Source organism: Mya arenaria, chromosome 17 (genome assembly GCF_026914265.1).
Source record: "Mya arenaria isolate MELC-2E11 chromosome 17, ASM2691426v1".
NCBI lineage: Eukaryota > Metazoa > Mollusca > Bivalvia > Myida > Myidae > Mya > Mya arenaria.
In genome coordinates this window covers 43,865,817-43,879,619 of record NC_069138.1, presented here as the reverse complement: position 1 = coordinate 43,879,619, position 13,803 = coordinate 43,865,817, and the positions used below count along the sequence as shown (strand labels likewise).

Genomic DNA, 13,803 nt, shown 5'->3' with positions numbered 1-13,803 from the left:
AACAATCCTTTATATGACCTTTCTCTCCAATTTGTTGAGAATCTTGTTAATTTTAATTTACTATAAATGGCATAAATAGAGAATTCTAAAACATTCTAAATAAAGCCTTCAAAAAGGCTTCTTAAAAACCAGTTTCGCTGTTGCAGTATGGTATTTCACCTTCTTTAACCCCCATCTGGGTCCTTAAGCACCCCAAAAGCCCATGGTTGAAATGGTTTCAGCCCATTAGCTGCCAGATCAATCACATCCTTGACCAAGAATGGTTATAGAATTGGTATTCTTGTCCTTCAAATATCTAACCTTTGTCATTACTTAAAACCCATTGATAATAGGCTTATGTGCAGTAAGCTTTAGGTTCATACCTCTGGCTTTAATAAGTGTGCAGATTTGCTTCTCTTCGGCTGAAAAATAGTCTCAGTTTTGATTCAAGACCCTGGGTTAGGTCATAATTGTGCGACTCCGAAGGATATACTGAAGCAGATAGGAAATAGTGTTTTTTTCTAATGATTGAACTTTTATATAAAAAGCGGTCAATATCGTCAACTTAAATTAACATTAACACCAATGTAATATTCATATTAGTAACGTATTCATTTGTTTTACAGTGGCAGGGATTGGAGCAGTTACAGCATTCTTGGCAGCTGGTCTGTCATACATCTATGAGTAGGATACATGATGGTCTTTTATTTATCTACGGCCATGATTCATGATTGCCACCAGAATTTTGGACACTTTTTCTGCATCATGCGTTCAAATAGACCGATTTCGAGGCAATATAACCTAATATATGTTCAGTAAATGAAAAACAGATGTTTCCTCTGCAATATATGTTTCACTTTTGTGTATGTATCTTAATTGTTATAGCGACCCCATCAATACACTCAAAGTTTCGTATTGTATCAAACTTTCTTGCATGATTAAAATGTTGTTATTTGCTAATGTAATGTGAAGTTTGTAATATATTGGTTATTGGCCATTAAAAAGTTTAATGATGTTAATTCTTGTTCAACATTGTTTAATGGGCCCACATTTATACCCAAAAACAATGATTCAATAAAAGGAATGATTGTACGGATGATCTAAAGGTATTGTGAAAACGACCATCCCCCCTGCCCATAAATGTAGATCAACCCAGTGGCTTCAAAGACTTGAGTATTGAATGGGATGGAAATGTCACTGTGGCTATCATATGTAGCTGTTTATTACATATTTTGGTCAACATGCAGGTCGATCCCGTTTTTTTAGTTAGTCAACAGCATCAAGCCATTCCGGTTCATCAAACTGTATTATTGGTCATATGTATGATTAAATAGTGTATATTCTGCAATGCACAGTTCAGGATTAGTCCTGAAATTAGGAGAGAGCTTCAGACTATTGTACAGTTTTAAAGATTGTTTTGCCTAGATATTTGCATAAAAATAGTAGAAAGTACTTTGAAATGAATATAAATGCCTTTGGAAACGATTTAAAATCGAATCGAGGCCTCTTTACCCTGCTTTACCACGTACTCAAAAAGTACCCCGGCTACGTTTTCATTATTGTGCATTGTCAGCTGTTAGAAACCCTTGATTCTATTTCAACAAAACCAAAAAAACATGTGTTTCATTGCCTATTCATTTCCTTCTAATGGGACTTTTATGCATACTTTTAAAGTCCCATAAGGCCACACCAAATTAATATTTAGTTCCTCGGATTTTTGCCAAAAAACATTTGAGCGCGCGAGCGAAAAATTTTTTTTTCAGGTTTCATAAAAACCGAAGCGAGCGAAGAGGTAAAAATATATTTTTCCTTATATTCAATATAAATAAGAAAGATTGTTCAAAATAATTGCCCTTAAACCCATTTTAATGCCACCTTGAACTGAACCTAAAACGGACATTGGAAAAATGTCGGAATACATACTATTTATTCATCCGTGTTTAGTACAAACATTTTATGGATAAATCTAATTTCTTATATAATTAAAACGTACTTTAATATGACGATCATTCATAATAATAAATAACCCTGCTTTTAGTAAAAAGTTTGAAACGACTTATATAAATCTACCTGAATCAGTTTAACATCTTATGCAACTGTATTAAGACATAACATAGGATTGATTTTGGATTTGTAAAAAATGATCACTTACACAGGCATCATCAAACATCAGACTCCAGCATTCTTAGCAGCTGGTCTGTCATACATCTATGGACAGGATACATGATGGTCCTTTAATCATCTACGGCCATGATTCATGATGGCCACCAGAGTTCTGGACAATATTTCTGCATCATACGTTCAAATAGACTGATTTCGAGGCAATATAAGCTAATATATGTTCATTAAAGTAAAAACAGAAGTTTCCTCTGCAATATATGTTTCACTTTTGTGCATATATCATAATTGTTATAGCCACCCCATCAATGCTTTCAAAGTTTCATATTGTATCATACTTTCTTTATGATTAAAATGTTGTTATTTGCTAATGTAATGTGAAGTTTGTATATATTGGTTATTGGTTATTAATAGAATAAATGATGTTAAGTCTTGTTCAACATTGTTTAATGGGCCCACATTTATACCCCAAAAACAGTGATTCAATAAAATCATTAGGAATAATTGTACGGATGATCTAAAGGTATTGTGAAAAGACCCTCTCCCCCTGGGCATGAATTTAGATCAACGGCTTAATGACTTGAGTAGTAAATGGAATGGAAATGCCACCGTGGCTATCCTATGTAACTGTATATTACATATTTTAGTCAACATGCAGGTCGATCCCGGTTTTTTAGTTAGTTAACATTAGCAAGCCAACCTGGTTCATCAATATATATTATTGGTCATATGTATGATTAAATGGTGTATATTCTACATGGATTTCAAAATTCAGGATTAGTCCTGAAATTAGGAGAGAGCTTGAGACTATTGTACAGTTTTAAAGATTGTTTTTTGCCTAGGCATTTATTTGCATACAAATATTAGAAAGTACCTTGAAATGAATATAAATTACTTTGGAAACGATTTTAAATGGGGTTGAGGCCTCTTTACCACGTACTCAAAAAGTAACCCGGCTACGTTTTCATTACTGTGCATTGTCAGCTGTTAGAAACCCTTGATTCTATTCCAACAAAACCAAAAAAATGTGTTTCATTGCCTAATCATTTCCTTTTAATGGGGCTTTTATGCATACTTTTATTAAAGTCTCATAAGCTTCTGTTTTCATTTAATCAAAAAAATAACTTCTGAAAATTAGTATAACGTCTGTGATTAGTTCAGACATAAAAATTGTTTTATATATGATGATAAAAAACACTCAGAACTTAAAAATGAGAACATAATATTTCGTCTACAGCAGGGATCGAACATTGGTTGTCTATAAGTTCACTCGGGGATCACATCCATTACACTTTGGTAGAGCTATAAATTTTGTAACTTTTAAATAAAAGTTAATTTTGAGGCAGAATGTATTCGTAATTAAGCCGTGAGAATGTTTTAAGCGGACGAATTCAATTACTTTTTTTATATAAAATAAGATTATTATTTTTTATAAGCTTCTAGTATATTATAGTATATATGTATTCACATGCATCTATTTTCCAATAAAAGAAACGCTGAAGAACCCAACATTTAAAACTCATTTCGCTGCCTTGTGTTTAAATAAGTTTAGAGCAGAACGATTTTAAAATTGTAAAAGCATTCATCCTTCAGATTAAATAAATGGTACAACAGTTTTCATTGCAAGTTTCTAAACATACGATACCTGAAAACAAAACGAAAATCTCTATCATTGTTATTATGATGTTTCAATTCAATATATTAAAAAAAAATCATTTTATTGAACAACCAATAAGGCATCGACACTGACCATCTTAAATGTTCTATTCGTAAGTCGTAATGGCTTTTCACTGACAATTGGGTCTCAGGTTTGCACTTTGTTCTTGATTGCAATTAAACAAGCAGTGTTAATATTAGTATTGCGCGACGTGGCTTAGCACTAAAATGCACAAAACGTAAGCTTTTAACCAAACTACAACTTTAAACCGAGAAGAACGTGTATTCGCTATAGATATACCGTCCACTTTCTCTATTTGTAACATGAACTGTATCTCCGACCTCCAGGGAGAGAATGCCAGTTCCTGAAGCCGTCTCGTAAACACTGTCCGTTTCGCTTGCATAAAGCCACATTACAGTATTGTTGTTCTTCTTTAAAATAAATTGAGCTGAAGTCGCCGACGTGGTCATATACACCATGACAGTGATGGAGAAGACATAGAGACCGTCGGCCGGGGCGGTGAACACGCCTGTCCCCGGGTTGTAACCGCCGCCAACGTCTGTGGTCACGGAGTCGAAAACTAGCGTCTGTCCAGCGGATGATGTAAAGCTAGTCGAAAGTCTGGCGAAGAAGGCGACGGGAGATTGAAGCTTACTCTCTGAAGTTATACAAAACCCGTAATACTCGTTCACCTTTTTAATATGTAAATACAACATACACACTTTTAGATAACACTTGACAGTTACATGGTATATTCACACAGCATGTTTTCCCACTCTTTCATATTTATAGTTAGTATGTAATGAATTAAACTCGTGTTTACTTTTTTGTTTAATAATTAAGCTCGTGCTCACTGGTGTTTGAATAATAAAGTTCATGTGTACTGTTTTGTTAATAACTAAGCTCGTGTTTACTGGTTTTTGAATAATACAGCTCATTTGCACTGGATTAAAATAATAAAGCTCGTGTACAATTACTTAAATTAAAAAGCTCGTATGACCACTGACTTTACTATTTTCAGCTCATATGCACTGGATTTAAATAATAAAGCTTGTGTGCACTGGATTAAGATATTCTGAAATATGTTACAATTATATATTCACAATTCTTACTAGTATATTTAACCTTTAATCTTCAACGTAATCAATCTCACGTACTTTGAGGACGTGTGTAGGTTCCATCCAATGGTATGAATCAGGTAATACCAAGTATATTACTGGTTAGAATGATATTATTATTTTTAAATGCCTTTGATTGAAAAATATGACAGTGTTCTAAAATTAACTATTTTTCTGTTAAATATACGGCTAGGATAAAGAGCATGTACGTTGGGTAGCTTTGAACGTAGATAGTCTTTTGTCTTCGGTTCGTTGTTTTTGTTTAATAGCAATGAACTTTAGCGCCCCGATGTTTATAGTGTAAATGAATTTCAAAGATGGTCTTCAGAACAATTTGTCAAAATGGTATATACCTGATAATGACTTTTCAAAGTAAACATAGTACCTTTAACGATTTTGTCTCAGGTGAAGTTTTCTTGCTTTAAGATGAGAAGACAAATACGTTTAAAGAAAGACATTTTGATTCTTAAGCACCAGTGATTTATAGTTATCGGTCGTGTGTTTTCAATTGAGTTTGAAACATGCAGAATTGTTCTTAAATTTCATTAGAATGTAGCTTTAACGAAATGTACATTTTTGTTCACCAGCATAAAGGTATCTGCTACACCACAGACAAATGCGTTATTATACCGTTATAATAATATTTTGTTTTGCATTTGAATTTACATTCATTGAATGCACCACAGTGTACAAGAACCTTTTTTAAATATTCAGGCCAACTGTTCAACTTTGTAATACATTTGGGTACACTACATACGGTTTATGTTGAAGCAGTACATACGGAGTGCCCCTTGTACTTATGTGACAGTACATATGGAGTAACCCTTGTACATATGCGTACAGTACATAAGGAGTGCCCTTCGTGTATGTGCGTACAGTACATACGGAGTGCCCCTTGTACATGAGGGTACATTACATACGGAGTGCCCCTTGTGCATGTGGGTACAGTACATACGGAGTGCCCCTTGTACATGAGGGTACATTACATACGGAGTGCCCCTTGTACATGTGGGTATTGTACATACGGAGTGCCCCTTGTACATGTGGGTACAGTACATACGGAGTGCCCCTTGTACATGTGGGTACAGTACATACGGAGTGTCCCTTGTACATGTGGGTACAGTACATACGGAGTGCCCCTTGTACATGTGGGTACAGTACATACGGAGTGTCCCTTGTACATGTGGGTACTGTACATACGGAGTGCCCCTTTGTACATGTGGGTACAGTATATACGGAGTGCCCCTTGTACATGTGGTTACAGTATATACGGAGTGTCCCTTGTACATGCAGGTCCAGTACATACGGAGTGCCCCGTGTACATTTAGGTCCAGTACATATGGAGTGCCCCTTGCACATGCAGGTCCAGTACATACAGAGTGCCCCTAGTACATGCAGGTCCAGTACAAACGGATTGCCCCTTGTACATGTGGGTACAGTATATACGGAGTGTCCCTTGTACATGCAGGTCCAGTACATACACAGTGCCCCTTGTACACATGGGTACAGTATATACAAAGTGACCCTTGAACATTTGGGTACAGTACATACGGAGTGGCTCTTTGCATGTGGGTACTAAGCATACTGAGTACCCCTTGTACGTGTAGGTACTGGATATACGGAGTGCCCCTTCTACATGTGGGTACAGTACATACGAAGAGTCCCTTGATCTTGTGGTCACAGTACATACGGAGTGCCCTTTGTACATGTGGGTACAGTACATACGGAGTGTCTCTTGGCATGTGGGTACTGAACATACGGCGTGTCCCTTGTAAATGTGGTAACAGTACAAACGGAGCTCCCCTTGTTAATTCGGGTACAGTACATACGGAGTGCCACTTGGCATGTGGGTACTGAACATACGGAGTGCCAATTGTACATGTGCGTACAGCATATACGGATTGCCATTTGTACATGTGGGTTCAGTACATACGGAGTGCCTCTTTGCATGTGGGTACTAAACATACTGAGTACCCCTTGTACGTGTGGGTACTGGATATACGGAGTGCCCCTTCTAATATGTGGGTACAGTTCATACGAGGGGTCCCTTGATCTTGTGGGTACAGTACATACAAAGTGCCCTTTGTACATGTGGGTACAGTACATACGTAGTGCCTCTTGGCATGTGGGTACTGAACATACGGCGTGTCCCATGTAAATGTGGTAACAGTACAAACGGAGCTCCCATTGTTAATTCGGGTACAGTACATACGGAGTGCCACTTGGCATGTGGGTACTGAACATATGGAGTGCCAATTGTACATGTGCGTAACGCATATACGGATTGCCATTTGTATATGTGGGTTCAGTACATACACTCCGGAGTGCCTCTTTGCATGTGGGTACTAAACATATTGAGTGCCCCTTGTACGTGTGGGTTCTGGATATACGGAGTGCCCCTTCTACATGTGGGTACAGTACAAACTGAGTGTCCCTTGTTCTTGTGGGTACAGTACATACGGAGTGCCCTTTGTACATTTGGGTACAGTACATACGGAGTGCCTCTTGGCATGTGGGTACTGAACATACCGCGTGTCCCTTGTAAATGTGGTAACAGTACAAACGGAGCTCCCCTTTGTACATTTGGGTACAGTACATACGGAGTGCCTCTGGGCATGTGGGTACTGAACATACCGCGTGTCCCTTGTAAATGTGGTAACAGTACAAACGGAGCTCCCCTTGTTAATTCGGGTACAGTACATACGGAGTGCCACTTGGCATGTGCATTCAGTAGATACAGAGTACCCTTTGTACATGTGGGTACAGTACATACGGAGTTCCCCTTCTTCTTGTGGGTACAGTACATGCGGAGTGCCCCATGTACACGTGGGTACAGTACAGACTGAGTTTCCCTTGTAGTTGTGGGTAGAGTTTATACGGACTGCCCCTTGTACATATGGGTACATTGTACATTCTTGTATATGTAGGTACTGAAAATACAGAGTGCCCCTTGTACATGTTGGTACAGTCCATTCAGGGTGTTTCTTGTACATGTTGGTACAGTACATAAGGAGTGCCCCTTGTACACGTGGGTACACTACGTACAAAGTGCCCCTTGTACATGTGGGTAAACTACGTACAGAGTGCCCCTTGTACATGTGGGTATACTACGAACAGAGTGCCCCTTGTACATGTGGGTATACTACGAACAGAGTGCCCCTTGTACATGTGGGTAAACTACGTACAGAGTGCCCCTTGTACATGTGGGTAAACTACGTACAGAGTGCCCCTTGTACATGTGGGTACACTACGTACAGAGTGCCCCTTGCACATGTGGGTATACTACGTACAGAGTGCCCCTTGTACATGTGGGTAAACTACGTACAGAGTGCCCCTTGTACATGTGGGTAAACTACGTACAGAGTGCCCCTTGTACATGTGGGTAAACTACGTACAGAGTGCCCCTTGTACATGTGGGTATACTACGAACAGAGTACCTCTTGTACATGTGTGTACATTACATACGGAGTTTCCCTTGTACACGTGGGTACAGTACAGACGGAGTTTCCCTTGTATTTGTAGGTGGAGTATATACGGAGTGCCCCTTGTACACGTTGGTACAGTCCATTAAGAGTGTTTCTTGTACATGTTGGTACAGTACATGCGGAGTGCCCCTTGTACATGTGGATACACTACGTACAGAGTGCCAATTGTACACGTGGGTACAATACATACGGAGTGCCTCTTGTACATGTGGGTACATTACATGCGGAGTGCCCATTGTGCATGTATATACACTACATAAGGATTGACTCTTAATATTGTGGTTACAGTACATACGGACTGATCCTTGTTCATGTGGGTACAGTACATATGAATCCCCTTGTACATTTGGATACAGTATGTGCTGAGTGCCCCTTGTACATGTGGGTACAGTACATACAGAGTGACCCTTGTTCATGTGGGTACACAACGTACGTAATGCCCCTTGTACATGTGCGTACAGTACATACGGTGTGCTTCTTAAACATTTGGGTACATTACAAACGGAGTGCCCCTTGTACATGTGCGTACAGTACATACGGAGTGCCTCTTAAACATTTGGGTACAGTATATTCGGAATGCCCCTTGTACATGAGGGTACAGTACATACGGAGTACCTCTTGTACATGTGGGTACGGTACATACGGAGTGCCTCTTAAACATTTGGGTACAGTATATTCGGAATGCCCCTTGTACATGAGGGTACAGTACATACGGAGTACCCCGTGTACATGTGGGTACAGTACATACGGAGTACCCCTTGTACATGTGGGTACAATGCGTACGGAGTACCCCTTGTACATGTGGGTACAGTAAATACGGAGTACCCCGTGTACATGTGGGTACAGTACATACGGAGTACCCCGTGTACATGTGGGTACAGTACATACGGAGTACCCCTTGTACATGTGGGTACAGTAAATACGGAGTACCCCGTGTACATGTGGGTTCAGTACATACGGAGTACCCTTGTACATGAGGGTACAGTACATACGGAGTACCCCGTGTTCATGTGGGTACAGTACATACAGAGTACCCCTTGTACATGTTGATACACTTCATACGGAGTGCCGATTGTATTTGCAGATACGGTACATAGGGAGTGCCCCCTGTACACTATGGTACAGTACATACGGAGTTTCCCTTGTAGTTGTAGGAAGAGTATATACGTCATGCCCCTTGTACATGTGGGTAAGGTTTATACGGATTGTCCCTTGCGCATTGTGTGTGTGGGCTTATTGCCTATGGCTTTTAGGATGAAGTTCTTGTCAGATGATTTCCTTGTGGTAAGGAATATCCGATTAAATATATTAACATATTTGATGAGCTCAAACAATTATGGTATAAATTAAAACTGATGAACAAGCAAAGTGACCACTATTTTCATAAAAGAAATATAAAATTGTATTATGATTTTTAAAAAAAATGTTTGAGCTATTGTTTCGGTTTTATGTGTACTGTATCTATGAAAAGCGGGAAAGTTAATAATGTTCGATAACGTTGCTACCCAATTTCTTGCATATTTGAGTTGTAAAGTAAACGTTTCTAATAGATATAGTAAATAGTGTATTAGCATTAAAATCACATTAACAATAGTTGTTGTTTTTTTCATTTTAATTTTCCGCAACTCAGTTTGCTTATAACAAACTATTTTTCTTTGTTAAATACCTGTATTATTTGTGAACAAAGCGTCGAGACGTTGATCGGTCATTTCGATTGATTTTTCAAGTCCGCCTATATCAGATTTTGTCATGTTTTCGAATGTTTCCACGGCAGCCTTTGAATAGTCCAACTCGGTTTCAACGCTGTTGTGTCTCTTTCCCAGATCGTGAATTTCCTTTACTGAATTGTCCACCTTAGTTTCAACGCTGTTGTGTCTCTTCTCCATAACTTCTAATTTACCGAGAAGTTCCTCCATCTTGATCTCAGTTCTAACCAATTTCTCCATCATTTTCTTGTCGTAGTCAAACCGGCTGTAACATCGCGGTTCATTCACGTCACACAGAGAGGATTCAATGACGAGAACTATGACAAATAATTCCCGAACACGTTTGCAGAAATACATTTTCAGGGTAAATTTTCTCTCCGGATTGTTGTAGCAACGAATCGTCGTTTGCAAACAGGTTTGCTCTAAGCCTCTTATATATCACTTTAGAAGTTAATGTACCAGTAAAAGTGTTACACGTTATACATTCGAAAATGAATTAAAACCAGACGCATCAGCATTTTATAAAATAATAAATGAAATTATAATTTATTTATTTTTTTGCATTGGTCAATAGCTAAATCAAACCAATTAATAATTGTGGAATCTTAATCATACTATTTCTTAAATGATAATGTGAATAAAAACAAGACAACTTTTTATTTGATGGTTAATTTTCTAATTTTCTAATTTTCTGTACTTCTAAGACCCGAATTGTTGTACTTACAATGAAACCTCGTATAGCAAGTGATTCGACGACAATCATAACATGGTGAATGCCTTCTAGTGTTCAGATATTAATCAAATATTAAAGCCTCCTTTTAGCTAATAATTGTCTGGCTTTTTTCATCCATTGTTGGAGAGTAATGAGAACAACACCACTCGATATACTTCGTATTGTTTTGTACCTTACGGTTTAAGAAAATATATTGAAAGGTAGGATTAGGCTTTTCTAAAAACCTCCAAATCAGAAACACATACAACAAAGAAACCCTACCATCCGACCGGTTTCGTTATTCTATTAAGAAAACATTAAAACAATAAAAGAGCTTTGGGTTAGGTTGACACCAGACTGTTGCCGGAGTTGGAAGGGGAAATTGGGGTATTTATTAGCGGACGGGGTGTAACGCGGTACCCAAACAATCATCAGTAATATTTGTCATTATTGGGTACGCAGACTCTCAATCAAATATTTGTTACACATGATTCGGGTAGATATCAAAGGCGTATTCGTACAAAATGTCCCATCTACTTTACTTTACTTTTCGATACAATTGTATCAAAGGATTCGATACAATTGCAATATGGTGCGAACAAGTGCTTGGTCTATTTATTTTTCTTGATTTCCTTTGTTCAAATTGTAACTACCTCTACCAAGGTCTTACATCCCAAGAAGAGCAACGATTTAACTGTGGGTGATGAAGTTTGGCATATTGTTTGATATTTGTTCAAATTGTATCTGCCTCTACCGGGGTCTTACATCCTTAGAAAAAAATATAGGACTGTTAGAGATGTAGTTTGACCTTATGTTTAATTTCATCTCTTTAAATTAAATGTACTTCTACCAAGGTCGACAACCTCTTGACTTACATCCTTAGAACCGTGAGGGATACTGTCGTAATATTTGAATTTATGTGGTCTATTTGAAAAAAATTACCAATCCATTTTAATGATATTTTATGATTGTTCTAGTTACCAGTTGTCCCTTTAAACATTTGGTTTTGAATTTCATTTTATCGGACACAGTCCAAATTCATAACCATCACATGACATTACAATTCAGTTCAATACACGTACTATCAAGCAGCAACACTTTACATTTGATATAACTCATGTCCGCCCAAGATAACACAAGCAGATATAATTGGTATTCTCGATTATACAATCCGCCCAAGATGACAAAACAGTTTAAGACAAAGACTTTAACACTCTGTCTCAGGGGGAAGATCACAACCAAACTACATTACGTAATTACTAATTAGTGATAAATTAAAGATGGGTAAAGCAGTTTGGTTCTGTCTATTAAGACAAACAATTGCCCTAAACATGCACTAACCAGAATACTACGATTTTTTTCTATTAAACCAAAAGGCATATTTTTTTGGAACTGAACATCATCCAGAGACAGCACATGAATTATCATCCAATAAATAGAAATACTGTCCTCTTGAATATTGATAACGTGATGGCATTAGTTGAATTTTATGTATATTTTATACATTCGATGGGTACGGACATTGCACGGAGAGTGTTGTCAATATCGTAGCTGCTCTCGTCTTCAATAAAATATTGGCATAGTTTGAAATTTGGTTACATGGGATCAAAAACAATGTCACTAGGTCAACTCAGAGAATAACCTTGGGGCACTCTAGAGGCCATATATATTCTGAATAAAACTTACTCAGATTGTTTACCTTCATGAAATATTTTATTAGTTTGAAATTGGGTAGATTGGGTTCAAAAACTAGGTTTTTAGGTCAAATCATAATAGCGAATACTGCACTATAAACAATATTCTTTTCATTTCAAACAGTAACTGTTGCAAACAAACTCATATCTCATATCAAATGTTCATAAGCTTAGGGTTCATCACACTGCATCCTGTTTCTGTTGAAATATTTCACCAGCACGTGATTTCTTATGCCTTGACTTATCTGGTAGGGGATATCAATTCAACAAGTTTGCTTGATTTTTGAGAAATACTTTACTCTTTTATCCATTCACGTTAAATGTTTCTCACAGATTTGGAAAGTCATTCCACGGCAAACAGCCTTCAGAAAGCAGTAAGCTGCACCAAGAAATATCACTGGTCTGTTTGTAGAAGCTATTTGCATTCATGTCCATGTTCACATACAGTGAGCAAGGAGGTAAACAGTAACAGTTGTGGGAGGTTTTCCCTATATATGTACTAACTACCATTCTTCAGCTACCAATGTTCCATTACAGAGAGCATAAAGGTATACCAGAACCAAAACCCAGAGGCGGTTGTTTTTTCCCTAAAATTAGTGTCTGTCTCATTATCGCATGTTCCATTACAGAAAGCCACGATGTGTACAGCACACCGAGGCGACTGGTTTTTCCACTGCGTGGTACCAGACTACAGCTGTGTGAGAACATGTTTCTTGATGAGAAATCACCTGAAGTTAAAGGTCGTGGTCGGGAATTTCTCGACCTATTGTTGGATAAGGATGACCTTGACTTCTAGCATGACCGACCTTCATGTAAGTGGCACACTCCATGGACACAAAATTTAAGATGCATTATGATAAATACCATTGAAATTAAAAATTTCGATGAAAAAAATCTCGTAACTTACACCTCTTTTTTGACAAGTTATTATAAAATAATTTGTATTACTTGAGCAAGTTCAGAAAGCATTTTATTAATACAGGGTTTAAGGGTTTTTGCTTTTTTAACCTCTGGGGTTATAACTGTCAGTATATACCTGGTCAAATAAATTAGTTTTCAAATATGACAAAGTTTTACATTATAAAATCTGTTATCCTGCATTATTTCTGACACGACTTGTACAGCCGAGGAGGACTGCAGTCCGCTGGTTGCAACGGAGACAGAGTCGGGAGTGTAAAGTTAGTCAACTACAACAGTTCCCTGTGAATGAGATACTATATGAGCATGTGTATGTTTCCATATCGATAGAGGATAGATATGGCAGATGTGATTTAAAAGTGGTTTATTACTTAGTGGATCATTTTGTTTATCATCTTGTGACATATTGTCATGTC

The 13,803-nt window shown here is 37.7% G+C and overlaps 1 protein-coding gene across 1 annotated transcript; it reads right to left on the bottom strand.

Annotated features, from left to right (window-relative positions):
- Positions 1-4,017: 4,017 nt before the first annotated feature.
- LOC128223515 (uncharacterized) lies at positions 4,018-10,420 on the bottom strand. Its single transcript, XM_052932793.1, has 2 exons — positions 10,024-10,420; positions 4,018-4,412 (listed from the first exon to the last, which is right to left on the bottom strand). The coding sequence occupies exons 1-2, from the start codon at positions 10,418-10,420 to the stop codon at positions 4,018-4,020; spliced, it is 792 nt and encodes a 263-aa protein (XP_052788753.1).
- Positions 10,421-13,803: the final 3,383 nt, after the last annotated feature.